The 20,394-nt window shown below is 42.7% G+C and overlaps 1 protein-coding gene across 1 annotated transcript in view; it reads left to right on the top strand.

The window, feature by feature from the left end:
* The first annotated feature begins 2,553 nt into the window (after window positions 1-2,553).
* The window catches only part of LOC117084896, a 120,791-nt gene continuing 102,950 nt past the window's right edge, over window positions 2,554-20,394 (top strand). The window contains exons 1-3 of the mRNA XM_033213316.1: window positions 2,554-2,579; window positions 18,171-18,316; window positions 18,578-18,924. Coding sequence (XP_033069207.1) covers window positions 2,554-2,579; window positions 18,171-18,316; window positions 18,578-18,924 — 519 coding nt within the window. The remainder of the gene's footprint in view (window positions 2,580-18,170; window positions 18,317-18,577; window positions 18,925-20,394) is intronic.

Raw genomic sequence — 20,394 nt, forward strand, 5'->3', positions numbered from 1 at the left:
GTGATGTTCCCCTTCCCAAGTCCAAGTGATCTCATTGTTCAGTTCCCACCTATGAGTGAGAACATGCGGTGTTTGGTTTTCTCTTCTTGTGATAGTTTGCTAAGAATGATGGTTTCCAGCTGCATCCATGTCCCTACAAAGGACGCAAACTCATCCTTTTTGATGGCTGCATAGTATTCCATGGTATATATGTGCCACATTTTCTTAATCCAGTCTGTCACAGATGGACATTTGGGTTGATTCCAAGTCTTTGCTATTGTGAATAGTGCCGCAATAAACATACGTGTGCATGTGTCTTTATAGCAGCATGATTTATAATCCTTTGGGTATATACCCAGTAGTGGGATGGTTGGGTCATATGGTACATCTAGTTCTAGATCCTTGAGGAATCGCCATACTGTTTTCCATAATGGTTGAACTAGTTTACAATCCCACCAACAGTGTAAAAGTGTTCCTATTTCTCCACATCCTCTCCAACACCTGTTGTTTCCTGACTTTTGAATGATTGCCTGACTTCAAACTATACTACAAGGCTACAGTAACCAAAACAGCGTGGTACTGGTACCAAAACAGAGATATAGACCAATGGAACAGAACAGAGTCCTCAGAAATAATACCACACATCTACAGCCATCTGATCTTTGACAAACCTGAGAGAAGCAAGAAATGGGGAAAGGATTCCCTATTTAATAAATGGTGCTGGGAAAATTGGCTAGCCATAAGTAGAAAGCTGAAACTGGATCCTTTCCTTACTCCTTATACGAAGATTAATTCAAGATGGATGAGAGACTTAAATGTTAGACCTAATACCATAAAAACCCTAGAAGAAAACCTAGGTAGTACCATTCAGGAGATAGGCATGGGCAAGGACTTCATGTCTAAAACACCAAAAGCAATGGCAACAAAAGCCAAAATTGACAGATGGAATCTAATTAAACTAAAGAGCTTCTGCACAGCAAAAGAAACTACCATCAGAGTGAACAGGCAACCTACAGAATGGGAGAACATTTTTGCAATCTACTCATCTGACAAAGGGCTGATATCCAGAACCTACAAAGAACTCAAACAAACATACAAGAAAAAAACAAACAACCCCATCAAAAAGTGGGCAAAGGATATGAACAGACATTTCTCAAAAGAAGACATTCATACAGCCAACAGACACATGAAAAAATGCTCATCATCACTGGCCATCAGAGAAATGCAAATCAAAACCACAATGAGATACCATCTCACACCAGTTATTATGCTTTTTTTTTGAGACGGAGTCTTGCTCTGTCGCCCGGGCTGGAGTGCAGTGGCCGGATCTCAGCTCACTGCAAGCTCCGCCTCCCAGGTTTACGCCATTCTCTTGCCTCAGCCTTCCGAGTAGCTGGGACTACAGGTCCCAGCTGGGACCACCTCGCCCAGCTAATTTTTTGTATTTTTAGTAGAGACAGGGTTTCACCGTATTAGCCAGGATGGTCTCGATCTCCTGACCTAGTGATCCGCCTGTCTCGGCCTCCCAAAGTGCTGGGATTACAGGCTTGAGCCACCGCACCGGCCTATGTTATGTTTTAAAGTTCTGACCAGTATTTATTATTTTAACATGCTAAGGTTAAAATTGATTTCGTATAGGTTTACATTCTCCAAATCTCCCTGGGAATTAAAAGCTACATTTGTGATCTGAAATCAACTAAATAAAAGCTACATAGAAAATAGGAAGCAAGAAATTATAATAAAACGTTAACAGAGTTGCCTCTAGGTACTGGGGTCATGAGGTTTTTGTTTGTTTACATCTTTTCTATATTTCTCAGTTTTCAAAAATAAGCACATAGTATGTTTTAGTAACTACGGCTATAGCAAATGCTAAATAATTTCGTGGGTTGAGATGTCTTCCATAGATAGGACTTTTCTTTCAAAGCAGGTCTCACCTCTCCCTTTAAACAATCCATTCACATTCAAGATGGAGACATCTTTTCGCTCTTTTTGTTTTATAAACGTGTTTCATATATTTCAGTAGAACACTAGCTCTTTAGGTCCTTTTAAGTGAGTTTGATCCAATAGAAAACTTAACTTGATCCTTTTTATTTATTCCAACTTTGAAAGTATAGTGCTGCCCTGTGATTTAGTGTAATATCAATACTACTACTAATAATATATTTGCAAAGTGCTAGCTCATAGGCATGAAAACTTTTGAGGGAAATCAGATTCCCCTCTGCCAATATGATTTCCACTCCAACTCCAGATCCCCAGAATAGGAGGAACTTAGTAGATGGTTCCAAATGAAATGACAGAAAGTTCAGGCTGGCTTCATGAGAGTACGGTGAGGTTTTAGGACATGTGTTTTAGACCCTATAAAGATACGGGCTTTGGAGACCAAGAGTTCGTTTCAGTTCCTAAATCTGCCACTGGATAGCTGTATGAGCTTTGACAAATTAGCCTGTCTGAGTTCCTCATCTGTGAAATGTGAAAGGTAACTTCTACCTTTCAAGGTTGTTGTAAATAGGTGATATACATAAAATATTTACCTTTGAGCTTGGGACATGTAGTTACTATTGGAACACTAGAAAGATGCGTATGGGTGGAAAAGTCCTCAGGTAAGTTAATATCCCTGACTACCTAATTTAGGAAAGTCTGTCCTTCCCGAGAATAATTCTTAACCTGACAAGAAGTTATGAAAACACTTCTGGAGTTTAGAACCTTGTTAATGGCACTGAATGGTTCTGTAAGGAATCAGTATCATTGCCCACAAACTAGCTAACTTCATCCCACATTAGTAATGTGTGACTGCAGACATTATGTCTTTGCTCTGTCTTATCTTCACTAGGATGCCATCTGAGAGAACACGTAAGTAAAAATCCAGTTGTTGCGTCTTGCTGTTAGCTGAGCAATTGTAGGGTAAGCACCATTAAGGTTCAATGTATTACACTAATGTAAGTTGAATGAGCCACGAGAAGTACTCCATCTAGGCTGAGGAATGGCCAATTTTGAATGTCAAAATGGCACTTTCTAAACTTAGACCAGGGTTTTACTGGGGATGTTGGGCATTCAATCACAAGAGGAAAATAGTTTAAAATTGAACCTGCACTTGGGGCCTGTTTTTTGCCTATAATTATTCTTCCTCTTCAAGATTACAGTTGAGCATATTTTACATCCTCCTCCTTTTCCTTTTCATTCTTACCAAGAATAATTTACTGAGTAGCTATTATGGCTAACACACTAAGCCAAATTTTAAAATATCCAAAGATGTAAGACAGAATCTCTGCCCTCTGTATTTGCTTGGGCCACTGAGTTATATACAGGGAATGGAAGAGACATAGAGAAGGTAGTTTTTGATGATGAATGCCAGATGAGTTTCTGTACAAAATATCCTGTATCGACAGTTTGGTAAAAGTAGAGACTGAGCCTTTTGGTCTCCTCCATTAACAGTAGGTGAACACATTTTACTTGCCTTCAATTTTCTCAGAGCACAGCAGGTGCTGCTGCCTGATCTACCTTTTCTATGGGCAGTAAAAGTCTAAGGTGTCATTTGGAATTTAAAAGTCATGCTCCATTAACACTAATGAGTGACTTATGGTTAAATCTTCATGGATCAGCCTGAACATCTCCCTGTAGGTATTGGTTCACATTTCATTTCAATGGGCATCACACCGGCCTGCATTAAAATTGCTTGCATCATTTAACCTGTAAGGTTGTCCAACAAACCCATGATTTATAGTTCAGAAAGTATTCGGCTTAGTCCAGGCTGTTACTGAAAATTTCCTGGTTTCTTGGTTATAGTTTCATGTTCAGGTCAAATACAATGCTAAATTTCCAAGTCCTAATTATTTCCTGTAGTACTTGGGTCAAGATACTCTATATGTGGAATAGTATGACTTTTAAATGTCTGTGCTAACAATAATGGAATCATATAAATTTACTTCTAAAAGCTAGAGGTTTAAGCTAAACATCCTTGACAACTGAGTTGCCAAACTATATATATGTAAGAAACTATACATAGTTGATTTTCTAATGATTTATAAAATAACCTTCAAATTCACAGGCATGTGGGTGAGCAATTTTTAACATGCTTTAATGAACAACATACCAGACCCGAAAAATCCTGTTTCTATTTCTCACATAACTCTGAATAGGGCTTATATTAATTGTATTTACCTTGATTGCAAATTTAATGTCAGGACACATTGTTTGGATGTATAATTCAAGGTCAATAAGAAGGTGTTTTGTTACATGATTTAGTCATGAGCCACAGCTTGAGGCATCACCCTCCTACCACTAATGAGTGGCCTCCAGATTTTCCTCTATAACTACAAGATTCTGAACCTTTGAACTGCTCCAGGGGTGGGGATGTCTTTGTGCCTGTGTGTTTGCTCTTTCACTTGGGGAGCTGGTCGTCTACAACCTTTTCCTAGCAAATCAAGTGAGTCCCTGTTGCAGTCTGGCTGTTAGATTGGGAGCCGTTAATAATTGGCAATTTGTAGCTGTCATAATGATGCTGGGGATTTTCCAGATGGCTTTTCCCTTTCTCTTGAGAAGGACTAAGACTTGTGCTTATTCCCTTTGATGGGGTTTTCATCAACAGACATTGGTCCTGGCCCTTGACTCACAGTAGAAACAGGAGTCACATGCTTGCCAGAGCTTTGCTTTAGAAAACAATTGGCCAATGGGTATGGTTAGTGGGTACAAAAATATATTTAGAAAGAATAAGACCTACTATTTGATAGCACAACAGGGTGACTATAGTCAATAAAAACTTAATTGTACATTTTAAAATAACGAAAAGAGTGGAATTGGTTTGTAACACTGAGGATAAATGCTTGAAGGGATGGATACCCCATTCTCCATGATGTGATTATTACACATTGCATTCCTGTATCAGAACATCTTATGTACCCTATAAATATATACACATACTATGTTCCAACAGAAATAAAAAATAAAAAATCGCCCAATTAAACTTTCAAAATAAGTAGTCAATTTAAAGGGAACAGAAGCAGGAAGTTGAGAGCATTATGTCTCCTTTGGGTCTGCCTTGGTGCAAATCTTGGGTAGGCACTTAAGTTTAAACTAGGAACAATATGGTAGTTTCTACTCTTATTTTTATAGTAAATAATTTTCTCACATCCAACTTTGTTCACCTTCTTGTCCTCCCACATCTCTCACTCAATCTTAAGAAAAAGAGAAGAAAAATGTATTATTTATAAAGTTTTACAGTTTAATGTTCCCGAAGGAGCATTCTGCTTCAGCATGGGGACAGTGGTGGTTGGAAAGTCTTTTTGCTGTGGATGGAGCTGATGAATGTCCCAGCATCAAGCTGCTTTCTGCCTTACAGTCGATGTGCACAGGCTTCCCTTGGTCTAGACTCCTGTTCCTAGGCTTTCCTTTAGGACTCTGCTTAGGCATTACCTCCTTACCTACTTTCCTTGACCTGCTCTGTGTGCACCAGTTCCTCCCCTCCCTGCCCCATAACACCCTCAGCCTCCTGACTCTGCTCCGTTCTCCTTCATGGTGCTCATCCGTCCTGTGTAACTGTGCATTGTCTGCCTCTCCCACCAGAAAGGAAGCTCCGTGCGGGCAGGCACTGTGTCTCTTACTGTTATACCCCCAGGTACTGGTACCTTATAGAGATTCAAAAACCATAAATTGGATGAGTGTATTCCTGTTCCACCTTAGGCTCAGAATGTAGAACCTGAGCCTCTAAAGCATGCAGCTCTCCTCTGCTTGTTGCATTATCATGGATCCTCTATTCCCCGATGTGCACTTTCCCACATTTTAATATTTCTAAAATCAGGGTACACATTAAAGACACACATTTAATGTGGTAGTTCCCACCCCTCAAATCTACTAAACTGATATACAACTAGATGTGTCTTAGAATCAAGAACATCATGGTAGACAGAAAAATGATGCCTTCCCCCAAGATATTAATGTCCTAATCCCTGAAACCCGTAAATATTTCACCTTATGTGTCAAAAGGGACTTTGCAGATGTGATTAAATTAAGGATCTTAAGATAGTGAACTTATCCTGGATTATTCTAGTTGGCCCATGTATTCACAAGGGTCTTTATAAAAGAAGAAGGTAGGAAGATCAGAGGCAGAGAAGATATGATTATTGAAGCAGAATTTGCAGTGATGTGGGGCCACAAGCCAAGGAATTCAGGCCTTTAGAGACCAGAAATGGCAAGGAAAGGAATTCTCTTTCCCTTAGAATCTACATAAGGAACACAGCCCTGCTGACCCATTTTAGATTTATTTCTGACCTCCAGAGCTATCAGATCACAAATTTGTAGTGTTTTAAGTTTGTAGAAATTTGTAATAGCAGCAATAGGAAACTAATACAGACATGCTATTACAAGCAATAGCATATATTGCATTCTGGAAATTTTAATGTCCAGTTTTATAATCTTTTCATACATTGATAAGTTATGCTATTGATTTTATCTCTCTGGTAACAAAATGTCATTGATATTTCAGGATCTAGACAGGGTATAATTGTGGAACCTTTTGATGCCATTTTGTAGATGCTGAAAATGCCCCATTCATATCCTCTTGACCTACATCAGAGGTCGCCTGTAGTTAGTTCCTATAACAGAGTGAACAATCATCCTAGAAGAATCAATGCCTGGGAATTAAGAGTTCTCAGGATGGAGCACTTTCCATACTAAAATCGTGGAATTCCTAGGCAAATGGAGATGGGTTGTTCACCCTACTTGTACATGGGGTGGCTACCTACCTATGATGAGGATGTTCTTTGGCTATAGGCCCCTCCCCTTCAGATATACATGGTGGGAGTTAACACTGCAGAAACATTTCTCAAACAATGAAGAGTGAGAGTTGGTGGATATGTATTCCCCTGCTTCCCAGTGGGAACATTCTGAGGCATGTTTCATGTAATCTTCCAGACCAAACCCAGTTGCCCACAGCACTCATCAATGACCCTCTTATTGGCTCACCTTCCTTCCTTGTCTTACTTCTTCAACACTCACCATGCTTCCTGGATTACTTACCAAGTAAAGTATTTGCACTCAGTCCTTGTCTCCTCGTCTATTTTTGGATGAACTCAAACTAGGACATCACCCTAGCCTCAAGAGTCTTACGTAATGAGTGCAAAACCCTTAACATAAGCCCAAATATATGAACCCTGTTTTGCCCTTGAGCTTCCCTCTTGCTATCTTTTCTCTTGTTCACCAACACCGACTACACCAGCCATGACTTAGAAGCTAATCTGTTCCCCATTCCTTCCTCAACATAGGCATTTTCACTTATTGCCTGAATGTTCCTGTCATGGTCATCCTTTAAGTCCCTGCTCTAATGTCACTTCCTCATAGACTCTTCTTCTCGCCCTCCAGACTATGAATGACTTTCCATGATCCTTCTGTGCTTTCCTTCATGGTACATGCTCCAAATGACATGAGTCAATTATGAGGATGGTTGTTTATATGTGGGTCTTGCAAAGGACCCGAACACACTAGTATCACATGGCATGAGTATAAAGTAAGGTTTATTGGAAAAGCACAGGCAAAAGGGTCATCATGGTGCATGTGTTCTTGTGCTGTGTCCTCTGGCCGACTAGCTGAGATGCAAGCTGGGCTAGGCACATCTGGACGTATTGTGGGAAGTGCTGCAGGAGAGGGACATTGCTGTGTATACCATTGTACAAATTTATAAGGAAACTGGAAGAGGCTGGGACATCTAGTCAATATGTGATAGCAGAAGCTTCCTGGACAGAGAGTTGATGGCCTTATTAGATCAGTGCTTAGCCAGGAGATGTATCATCCCAATTATTTATTATTTATTTATTTATTTATTTATTTATTTTTGTGAGATGGAGTCTCGCTCTGTCGCCCAGGCTGGAGTACAGTGGCATGGATCTTGGCTCACTGCAACTGCTGCCTCCCCGTTTCAAGCGATTATCCTGTCTCAGCTTCCTGAGTAGCTGGGACTACAGGTGTGCACTACCATGCCCAGTTAACTTTTTGTATTTTTAGTAGAGATGAAGTTTCACCATATTGGCCAGGCCTGTCTCAAACTCCTGACCTCGTGATCCACGCGCCTCGGCCTCTCAAAGTGCTGGGATTACAGGTGTAAGGAACCGCGCCTGGCCCATCCCCATGTTTAATGGAAAATTCCATTAGTTAAAAAAATTTGAGTTTGTACTTGCAGCATATGTATATTTATTTGTAAGTTTATACAAGCACCACTGTCAAGCTAAATGTCAAATTGCAGAGAAGCTGAATTTCTTCTTGAAGATAATAATAAACAAAAATAAATAGAAGTTGAACAATACCTTTCCGTATGGTAATAGATCACATAGCACACTTTGAAGATTATTGCCCTCGAGCAGTGCTTTCATGAGCAGACAAATCACCTGGGGAGCTTGTGGTTTGTGAACTGGACTTGCAGTAGTCAGGCTTTAAAGCATCTTGCGGCCGGGCGCGATGGCTCAAGCCTGTAATCCCAGCACTTTGGGAGGCCGAGACGGGCGGATCACGAGGTCAGGAGATCGAGACCATCCTGGCTAATACGGTGAAACCCCGTCTCTACTAAAAAAATACAAAAAACTAGCCGGGCGTGGTGGCGGGCGCCTGTAGTCCCAGCTACTCGGGAGGCTGAGGCAGGAGAATGGCGGGAACCCGGGAGGCGGAGCTTGCAGTGAGCTGAGATCCGCCACTGCCCTCCAGCCTGGGCGACAGAGCGAGACTCCATCTCAAAAAAAAAAAAAAAAAAAAAAAAAAGCGTCTTGCTTTCCAAATATTTATAAGCCACTGACATTTAGATGCTCAGGTTAGACAGGGTGAGATGATCTTTTCTGTTATTTTGGAATAATTTTCTTCATCTCATGCCCTGATCTTCCCAGGCAGAATCAGTGGCATGTGTGCAAGCTTCACTGTGTTGCTCACTGGAAAATACACAAAGTGAAGAGCAACTGGGCAGGGTGAAAGTTTGTTGACTCTTTATTTCTCCTGGCCTTTGAAATCTAATTATCTATTTTTATTCCTCTGGAGAGATTGCAAAAACACATGGAACCCCACAAACAGGCTCTACACTGGGTGCTTTTCCTGCGCTGTTTCATTTCATATCTTGCTATAATGGCAGAAACCAGCCTGAATATAAAGAGGTGCTGTGTGTGTGTGTGTGTGTGTGTGTGTGTGTGTGTATAAGGCTTGGCCTTCCCTTCTGACCCTCTATTTGACCTGCTGTGAGGGATGGGGCAAACCACTCAAGCTCCCTGCGCTCTGGGATGCTTGGAGGATTTCCCAGTCAGTGACAGGGTCTGAGTGATTTGTAGGCATTTGTGTGCTCATTGTCTTGCCCTCTAGGCATCTGCAATGTTGTATCAGGAGGGCAAGAGGGTTCCAAATAGATTTAATATTCCTTGTATGAGCTTCAACCATCTGCCCGCCAGCTCACAGTGTGAGCATAATATATGTTTCCAGAATCAAACACAAAGAGCTTATTTTTTCCCTTTCTTTTCATTTTTTTTCAAAGCCTTTTAATTTAGATCATTTGTGTTTTCTTTGTCTTTCAGAATGGGTTACTAGGGTCACTCTTTCTGCAATTATATTTACTCTCATTTTGTTTTCTGATGCCCCTGGCATATTTAAATAAATGGTTTCCCCTTTCTTAATCTCCATCTAGCCCCCACAGAGTGGATCCCTGAAATAAACATCTATAAAATCTGGTGATGGAGCCTATGAGGTGACTGGGATTAAATGACAGGTTTTCCTAGTGGTTGCAGATTAGACTATGGATACCTGAGAATTCTTCCCAGGCTAAATCTGAGTGCTGTTTTCCTGAGGGGTGAAACTTTGGCCTTTCTTCCTTCTTCGAGAGAAATCTTGTGACTGTTGATGGGCCTATGCTCGTAGCTGTAGCTCGTTATACGACTAGAATTATTTGGGTATTGGGTCTTTGAACTAAAATCCCTTTCTCATTTTTTAAAAGGTAATTGACATGAGGGATCTTGAGCTCTTAAAGAGAGGAATATAAGCTGAGTCAATTGAATTGAGTTATTATCTTAAAATCTCACTCAGGTTAGAAAAATTTGGTAGCAGAATTTGGAAAACTCTTTAATTTACATGAAAGTTGGGTGGGGATACCACTGCTACTCTCCTAGCATTATTCAGCAAGCAAGTGTGGGCAGGGGTGACAACAGTAAAATACACTTGGAATACTTTCTTGTGCAGGCTCAAGGGCATAGGGATCAAAATTCTTCGGGTCTGCTCATTTTTATTCTGTCAGCAAAATTGGCATTGTTTTGCATTAGACAGTGCATAATTAAAACTGCTTCCTCTTTAAACTCATTCCGTATTCCCATCTCACTCTATGGTGAGGCTGAGAGAGCCCGATCCTTTGCTGCTCTTCTAGTCTAAGGATGATGGGATGCCAGGTGAGGGTGTGGGTATGGAGGACTGCCTGGATGCCTATTCAGGCTCCATGTCTTCCTAGCTCTGTGACCCTGGGAAGGTAATCAGCATCTCATGCTGTATTTTCTTCAGTTGTAAAGTAGGGATTATGAAGATATCACCAAAAGGAGTTGATGACATGATCAAATGTAATAATGCATAATAGTATATGTAGAGGGCTCAGCACAGTGCCTCCCACGTAGTAAAACATGCTGGCTATTGTTACTGTTATTATAATCTGCAGAAATGAAGCATGGGGAAAAATGGACCTGTCGATTCCAGATCATGACTTGTTCTGTTTGGCTCTGGAAGATGACTGAAACACACTTCTGCCCATGGAGAATTGAGAGGTCCCAAAGAACGAGAAAATAGACACAGTATAGAAGAAAAAGCTTTGGTTTAAATATGTGGCTGCTATAGAACTCATGGAGGTACGTGGTTGGGTGGGAACTGTCTCTCCTTTTCAGGCTGGTGCAGGATTATCCTTGCTCACTCCCCAATACCCTCAGGTGTTTTGATTTGGTCTGACTCCAGTCATTTTTGACCTATATTTGTTGTGAGACTGATAGAGCCCTCTATCAATGGTGACAAAGGGGTGACCTTGTCTAGAACTCTTCAATCTCACTGAGTATCAAACAGAGCAGATCTGGACCTCTGTGGATAGTGAGAACTGAGCCAATGTTTAGGGGATGGGGTTGATCTGATCTGGCTAGAGCCAAGAGCCTGTGCATTCACTTGTCCCAGTTGTCTCTCATGTGAACTTCCACAGACACAGGCCACACCAGTTAGGATGGTGGGCCGGTCCAAGAAGGGGTAGAAGCAATGAAATGCAAATAAAATTGGTATTTACCTCACGTCCCTTCTGGGTGATTTTTTTGATCTTTAGGTTTCTGGCTGTGTTTACCATAGAGGACCCAGGCTGGCTCACTGTTCAGCACTAGACCTGCTGTAGCTCTGCTTTACAGCAGCTGGCTCCCCCTCTCTGCTCCATTGCCTGTAACCTTTAAGCTCTTTGATCTCTGCAGCCATCACTGCTCACTCGGAAGTGCAGAGTCCTGGCTCTGATGCTTCCTTACCTGCTATCTAGCTATGATCCTTCTCACTGCTGCCCATTGGTGCACTTGGCTCCAAAGGCTCCAAATTGATGCTTTACTTCCTGCCCAAGTGAACACTGGCTCTCCACTCTTGAGCTGTGGTTCCTAAGGGGGTGGCATAGCTGTGATGCCACTGTGAGTTTTGTTGTTGTCACATAGTATCAGTCTTCTCATTGTCATTAGTGTTGGCCCAGGCATTCCCACCATCACTGAGGTGAACCAGGCCCTTTGCCACAGCACAGTGACTCTTACATCAAGTCCCAAACTGACGAGAGGGGTACCTTATTCTCTTAGTCTATTATCACATCTGTAACATTGTAAGTTTTCAATGTTCTCCAGTTTCTCTGGGCTCATTTTCTCTAAGCTGTGCCTCTCCTGTGAGTCATAATACAAGTTTCCTCCAGGGCTGGATTAGGAGGGAACTGGCATCACACTGAATGACTTAACTCCTTAAACAGCCTAACCTCCTTTGATGCTGACCATTAGCTGATTAGACTGACCTGAATCTTGGATCTTGCCCATATTAGAGAATGTTTCTTTCCCGTCCAGGACAGCCAGGGCAGGGGTGGGAAGGTTAGGTATATCTGCTTGCTCGTTAAAGAATCTCTGGTCATCAGTTTCAAGATATACTGCAAAGATTCTTCCAGAGAGTCCCATTATAGTGTTTCAAATAAGGAAACTTAGGTGGCTCACTGTGCCAGGACCTCAAATTGTTATATAAAAGGAGTAAGCTTGGCTGTGATGTGGGAGTGGTACCCTGAGTCCATGATGCTGAGTTCTTTTCCCTTCCTTCGTCTGTCTTTCCCTTCCTTCTTTTCTCTTTTATTTTCCACCTTGTTCAGAGAAAAGTTCCTTTTTCAGTCAAAGTCTCAGTCCAGCATGGTGCTGAGGCAATGACTCAATGGAAAGAGCATGTGTTATCTATCAGGAGATTTAGAATCTGGCCCCTGCTCTACCAATACAGCAGCCATGTAAACTTGGGCAAAAAACTTAACCTCTCTGTGCCTCTGATTCTTCAACTGTAAACTGGGATATAAGACAGACAGACAGAGAGACAGAGAATGAATGAATGAATGTGTATGCAGTGGGGATTGGAGGAAATGATCTTAAAAACTCTCTCTTTTTAATGGATATTGGCTTCTAGCAGCTAGTGACAGAAAAGGCCTGGTATACATAGGCTTTGCCACCCACATTCTTTAAGGCAGAATGGGGGCCCAGACAGACACCACATGCTTGCTTACTGTACCAAGAAATAAATGAAGCAAACATTAAATTTAAATCAATAGCATTACTTGAACACAGAAGACAAAACTGTTTTCCCCCAAATTGTTTTGATAGCTGTCAGTAGCTGCTATTTGGTATGAAATCCATTCAGATCATCAAAAGCCAGAGCAACATACAGTGCATGAAAAGCTGTTGTAATTGGCACCATTGTAACTCTATACGGTGTGTGATCTTAGCTGGGAGGAGGGAGAGTTGTAGGATAACTTGTAATCTAATTTTCTTTGTTGTAAAATAGAATGTTACCATTGTATTTCTGTGGAATAATAATTATAACATCTCACACAAATAGAATGCCTTTCTCAGGAGGTGCTTAAAGAGCTCAATAGACATTCATTCAACCTTGTAAACATAGTAAAACCTGGCTTGCTTACATTTCTCTCAACTGAAAATTCCTATTAACCAGCATCTTTCCTCATCCATCCTACTGGGATACATGATTTTTATGCTGGTGTACCTGACACCCTGAGAGACACTGAGGTGCCTTCTGAATCATCAAATAATTATGAAAACTTCAGTAGACATTCAATGTTAATTGCAATTTATGACAGCTTAATTTTTTGAAAAATAGTAATTCATATGTTGCAGAGATGATAATTAGTTAGAATAGTTGGTTAATCGGACTGCTCTATTTCCTGACCATACTGAAGTACAGAGTTTACAATAACTGTAACATGGGATCTCCCTATAAGAACCACAAAGGAAGCCAGGTATATGAAAGTAGTGTTCTTTATGACTTGACAGGCATAAATTACCCAGAATTAATCATTCTGGGCAAATGACAACTTCCAAAGGTTGGTTCTTCAACTTCTACATTCTCTTGTAAACTAAATGAGAAGAGAAAATAAGTATGTTTTAAACATATATTTCACTCACCTCTTAAGACTTTCCCATTTCTAGTTATTAAGGCTATTGTTGATAACTATTGGCTCTTAGCAGCAATGGTGAGTGTCTTTAAAATCAAATTTTGGATGATGTTTCATGGAACCTTTTCACAAACACCAGAGTTTCTTCAAGAGAGTGTCAGTGCAGTAGATTTAGTTGTGTTAATTGGTCCATCCTAAATGTTTTATTCAAGTGATAAGATCTTAAATCAATTAAGATTAATGTGATGACTTAAAAAAGTCTTAAGTTCTTAATTATGGGATTGTAAAAAAGTATTTAAATTAGTATTACACTCAAGTTCACTGCAGAGAATCTAGAAAATTAGGGAATATATGAAGAAGAAAATAAAAATAATCCATAATTTCATCACTCACAGAGAAATACTACTGCCTTTTGGTGTATTTCCTTTCGTTTTGGCCCTAATGTATACATATAAGTATTTTACAAATTTAGAATATGCTGCATATACTATATGCTGCTCCTTACCAACACTACCTATAGGCATTTTCTAGGTCATTAATTATTCTTTTAAAACATACTAGGTTTTGATTATATGTACCTCAGTATATTAAGTCACTCTCCTGCTGTTTTTATGGTTTACAAAGTTTAGCTTTATAATGCTGTAACAAGTATCTCTGTTCATTTGTTTGTCCATCTGTTTGTCTGTGTATTTATTTAATCAGTTTTTATTGAGTAATGTGTGCCAGGCTTTGGGCCATGAGCTAAGGATATATCATTAATCATCACCCTAGTAAGAGTTAACATATTACTATTATGTAGTATGGACCAGGTCCTTTATTAGTATAATCATTATATGAATATAATCATTCTAATAAATAAGTATAATAGTATTGCCTAATTAAGTTCTTATGAGGTATTATTATCCTTGTTTTTCCAGATGAGGAAATTGAAGCTTAGAACTGAAGTGACTTGCCCAAGATCACTCAGCTGGCAATTGGCAGAGCCAGAATTCAAGCCCAGGCAGCTTGAGTTCATTCCCAGTCTTTTAACCATGGTGGTTACTGTGTCAGTAGAAAAGACACTCACTTGCCTTTACAGACATGAAACAATTTTAAATGCAAAAATCTTTGAGTAATTCTCTGATTATTTTCTTAGGATAAATTCTAGAAATGGAAATACTGGGTGAAAGAATATGAACAATGCTTCTAGTAAATAATACTGCTGTCACAGTCCTAAAAGGGGGAAGACCACAGATGATAAGATTATTTTTTGGTTGGCTTTCCTTTCTTTTCTTTTTTGTCCTGGGTCTCTGTCCTTGCTCTACCAATGACAGGAAGAAATAGACATGGTAGTGATTCAGGCCTGGACATGCCCTGGAGAAAGTCTGGGCAATGCTCTTGCTGTTCAGTCAGGGCCAGTGGGTTGCTGCCTTTCAGACATGTTTATTTCCTCTACAAGATGCAAGACATCACAGAGGAGGGGGCACAGGGAGAAAGAAGCCATCACAGGAATGAGTCTAGATTGCAAGTCATGTATAGCCTCTTAAGATGAATGATGCCACAAGAAAATGCATCTGCTCAGTAAAAATCAGGTTCAGTTAAATATATATATGTATTACATTATATATATATAAATAGCTGCTCCTTGCAGAGCAGGGCTAACTCCTAGGGAGTGTGCCCAAAGTCAGTCTAAAGACTTAAAAAATTTAATTAGTATTTAGTACAGTCTCCCTTGTGCCTAAACCATAGATTATTCATATACGGCAAGTGACTACTTGTAAATATTCCCTGTGCTCCTCATTATTGCACCCCCCTTCTCAAGTTCCTCCTTCTCAAATGAACATCATCTGTCCTTTGTCCTATCTCCTAGTGCTCAGCACAGACTTGATTGATGGCTGTTCCAGGTTTGATTCCTGGCTCTGCCATTAACCCTCTGTGTGGTCTTAGATTGATTCTCAGTTTCTCCCCTTTAAAATAATAGAGTTGTAGTGTCAATCAAATGAAATGCCATGTGTAGACAAATAAAATAGCTAATCTTTATTGAGTTCTTATTATCTGTATCACAAAATAAAACACTGTTTTAAATGTTTTAAATACACACCTTTACTTATTCCTCAAAATAATCATGTGGTAAGCAGAAGTCTACGTAGCTCTTATGATCTTCACCCTGGAATTACTTCTGTGATTATACAGTACATGGCAAAAACAACTTTGAAGATGTAACTAAGGTGTAATCAGCTGACCTTAGAATAAAAATATTATCCATGTGGGCCCAATGTAATCACAAGGCCTTTAAATGGTAGATGTTTTCTCTGACTGTTGGTAAAAGAGGAAGTCAGAGAGATTTGAAGCATGAGAAGGACTCAATGCGGTTTCTTCTTGAAGATGAAGGAGGCCACGTAAGGAGTCCAGGAAGCCTCTAGAAGCAGAGAGTGGCTTCCGGCTGACAGTCAGCAAGAAAACAAGGACCTCAGACTTACAGCTGCAAGGAGCTAGATTCTCCCAACAACCTGAAAGAGTTTGGAAGTGGCTTCTTCCCAGAAACCCTAGGAGAGAGGCCAGCCTGGTTGGTTTTACCCTTGGTTTTAGCCTTGTGAGACTCTAGGCACAGAACCCACAGGAACCCACCAGACTTCTAATCTACAGAACTATGAGATAATAAATGGGCATTGTTCTAAGCTGCTAAATTGTGGTAATTTGTTATGATAGCAATAGAAAACATATATACCATATGTGGTAGGTACCTTTATTATTAAACCCATTTTGCAGATGAGAAAACTGAAGTCACTTTTCTAAGTTTCACATTTATTATGTCTTAGGCAATTTTGTGCTGCTATAACAGAATACCACAGACTGAGTAATTCATAAAAACAGACATTTATTTCTTACATTTCTAGAGGCTGGGAAGTCCAAGATCGAGGCTGGCATCTAATGAGGGCTGCTGTCTGCTTCCATGGTGGTGCCTTGAATGCTATATCCTCTGGAGGGGAAAAATGCTGCTGCGTCCTTACATGGCAGAAGACAGGACAACAGGGGTGAACTCCCTTCATCAAGCCATTTTATAAGGGCACCCAATCTCATTCATGAGGGTGGAGCCCCCATAAATCAATCACTTCCCAAAGGCCACACCTCCAATACTGTTGCATTGGGGATTACATTTCAACATGAAATTTGGATGGGATGAAAATGTTCAATTCATAGCAGTATCAGAAATGGGATTTAAATGGAGGTAGTCTGTCCCCAGAGCCCATGTTCACCCTAGTGACACGGTGACTGAGACATTCATAGGTACTGATTACATATTAGTTCTCTTCCCTTTTTAGTATAGTCCAGGGGTACCTCACTGCCACATTTCTTGATTTTGCTGCTGCTTGTGTTAGCTGGTGGTGTGGTTCTGGAAAACACAGAATAAAAATAACATACTTGGAGCATTAGTTTTAGTCATGGGAGTAGGTCTTTTTGTTTTATAACAAACCTGAATATTTTGTAGGTTAGAATGCAGAAGGTAAAACCAGATAGCAGAAAAAGTTTGAGAAGCACTGAGATGATGTATTCAAATTAATTTAGTTTAACATCTTTGGTTCCTCTTTTATCCCTTAAATTCACAGTGAATTTGTTGCACCAGCTAGAATTCTGGAACGGCAATTAAGGAAATTGGGACTCAGCTATTTATCACCATCCATCTTCTATTCATCCCATCCAACCAGCATTTATAGGGTGTCTACTCCATGTCTTGGGTGTCACTGATACAGTATGACTTGAAGTAATGAAAACTTTTCCAATTCTGTTTCCTTGCATATCAAATCAGGTGATTTTACACAACTTTCTCTAGGGTCATGCCTGTTACCAAATCTAGTGTTTTCCCAGTCCTTGAAAGTTTATGTCCGCAGTATTTACACAGTTGGGCCATGTTTCTCAAAGTAGAGCCTGGATACCATCTACATTGGAATCTCCTGAGATGGTCCAGGATCAGAATCAGAATCACTGATTCAGAAACCTGGGTTGGGGGCCCAGGACCTCTCATTTTAAACAAGCTCTACAGGTCGTATCATTCTTATGCACGTTAAAGCTTGAGATGTACAGCTATGGGGGTGCAGAATAAATACACAGTATAGGCCCGGTTCTAAAAGTCTTTTTTAATGAAAAGACATCAGCTGGGTGTGGTGGCAGGCGCCTGTAATCCCACCTACTCAGGAGGCTGAGGCAGGAGAATCGCTTGAATCCGGGGGGCGGAGGTTGCAGTGACCCAAGATTGCGCCACTGCACTCCAGCCCGGGCAACAGTACGAGACTCCATCTCAAGAGAAAAGAAGAAAAACAGGGCCATCAGGGCCATACCTGTTCCAGTCTTCATGCCGGTCCTTGGCTCTCCCGGCCGGAGCCAAGGACAGGGAGGGAGCTGTGATCATGGAACGTATCCGGCCCAGGTCCTAGTGCCTACAGTCACCTTTCCCCTTTTGGGGCGTACCTGGGTCTGCCCCATTCACTGGCTTGGGATAATGTGAGAACAGGAGGGTGAGTTCCTCCTCCGAGGCTTAGGGAGCCTTTTCCCTTTCCCAAAGGAAGGGTGGGGCGGCGCCGGCCGGTGCAGGAGCCCCTGCGGGCCGCTGGCGTCTGGCAGCAGCGACTCTCCCGGGTCAGTCAGCAGAGCGAGGCGGCCGCCTTTCCACCTCCGTGAGTACTGCCGAGGGGAAAACTGGGGAAGTGGGTCAGCCCGGCGGCTCCCATCCACAGACCCACCCCCGCCCCAGCCGCCCGCTCTCCCGCGGAGCTTAAGGAGTCTGCTCCCGCCCGGCGGTGTTGCCCGAGTGGCCCTGCCCAGGGGCGGGGCGGGCCGGTCCCTGCGCCAAGGCGCTGCGCCCGCCGGCTGCCCTTGCCCACGCGCGGCGCCCGTCCTGCGGCGCGGTTGGCCCTCCCGCCACCCCCTCGGCGGGGCCCTTCCCTTTACTATGGTAATAGTGACATTCAGCGGGAAAGGCTAGCACGGCGACGGCGCCCCGGCTCCCGCAGAACGCACGCTCGGGCCGCGGAGGGGGCTGCGCGCACTCGCACCGCTGGACGCCGGGGGCGGGCGGCCGCCGCGCTCTCCCCGCCCGGCCCGGCCCCTCCGCCGCCGCCGCGGGGCAGCCCCGGAGCCACGGCCCCGGCTGGCGGGCGAGCTGCGGGCAGGATCCCGGCGCTCGCGCTCTGGTGCGGGGAAAGGACAGAAACGGCGCATCGGGAGGGACCCTGCCTCACCGCTTGTATATGGCAAAGTTTCTCACCGAGCTCCTGGGCTGCACGTTGCCACGCAAGGGCGCCTCTCCCATGTTTGAGGTAGGTGTAGGGTGTGTCCCCTCAGAGACCCCTGGCCGGCCCGGGGGTCTCCGCAAGTTGACACGAGTGCAGACTCACCTACCTGGCCATCGGGCGGGGCGGGGCAGGCGAGGAGGGCGAGGAGGAGAGCTGGAGCTCTGGAGCTGGGTTTCTCGCGCCTGGACCTCAGTGAATCTTTTTTGTTTTTTTTCCCCCTCCCCAATTGACAGGTAAACACGTTTTCTGTCAATCTGGCTGAGTTCTGCCAGTTGCTCTTTACCCAAAATGCCAGGGTTGTCTAAAAATGAGCATTATCCTGCAGTCCTCTTTGCTGCCTACTTTGGTTTTTTCTTTTAGTCTGAAAAACAGAAAAATCTTCCAGTCAAAAGGTTTCCACCTTCTTACCTCCTCCAACGGCTCCCCTCCCCCAATCTCCAGCACAGGGCAAACTCCACTAAAGTTAACTTGTGTCTTCTTCTGTGAGTGAGATACACTGGGGGTGAGGAGGATTAGGAAGAGATTTGCCAAATCAGGTGAACAAACGGCAACTCGTAAGGCGGGTTCATTGAATTGCTCACACCTGCCTGCCGTGGCAATGCTGGTGCTGTGAGGCATCTCCGCATGGAGTCATTTAGGAGGCGGCTGGCTGGCTGGCTGGCTGGCTTTCCTATATTGATCACTCAGTAGGGAGAGTTTCATACTGTACAACCTTTCCTCGCCCTCCTTATCTCTACAGTGAGAACAGAGAGTGTCCTTTGTCTCTCTACCCTGCCCTCGCTCTAGAGACTGCCTGACACGCCGTCCTGAGGGAGAGTGCCCAGGGGTTGGCCAGGTTAACCAGTGCTGCAGTCTGCGTTGCACTGCGCTCCTCTCTCAGCCACAGTTACGGTAGCCTGATGACTTTCCAGGCCAGCCACTCCAGGAGCTGCCCTAGGCTTCCCTCTCTGCAGTTTCTTGACTGGCCAGAGAAACACAATTTGGTCTCTTCTCTGATGAACGCAGGAGTTTGTCCTTCAGCAAGGCACCTCTTCTGGTTCCAGACTCTTAATATGTTCTCTGGCTGCTAGTGAGTCTCTTCTCACCTTTGGCACCTGTAACTGTTCTTACCTTCTGAGATTTTATGGTCACATACCTTAGATTTTGAAACTCAAATTACCCAACCCATAACCTCTGCTGTGTGACAAAATGGCCTTTAAGCAGGAGATCCCAATAGTACGTGATAAGGAGGAACTGGGGAAACAAGAGTGGGGTGGGAGAAGTCAGGCTGAAAGGCCTGGGCAGTTGATCGCCCGAAACCTACGAAATAATGAAGAGCCTGGAAAAGTTCAGTTTTCCAGACCTGCAGTGAAAATTAGCTGTCACCTTTGGCATGCAACATCACTGCTCATTTGCTGCTCTGTGAAGTGTTATGTAGCATTTGGGGATCACTCTGGACACCTGAGATGCTCCCTTGAGTTGCTTTTCTCTTTGGCTTTCTCTTCACTTGTGTTT

The sequence above is a fragment of the Trachypithecus francoisi genome, unplaced genomic scaffold (assembly GCF_009764315.1).
Source record: "Trachypithecus francoisi isolate TF-2019V2 unplaced genomic scaffold, Tfra_2.0 Lachesis_group1, whole genome shotgun sequence".
Lineage (NCBI taxonomy): Eukaryota > Metazoa > Chordata > Mammalia > Primates > Cercopithecidae > Trachypithecus > Trachypithecus francoisi.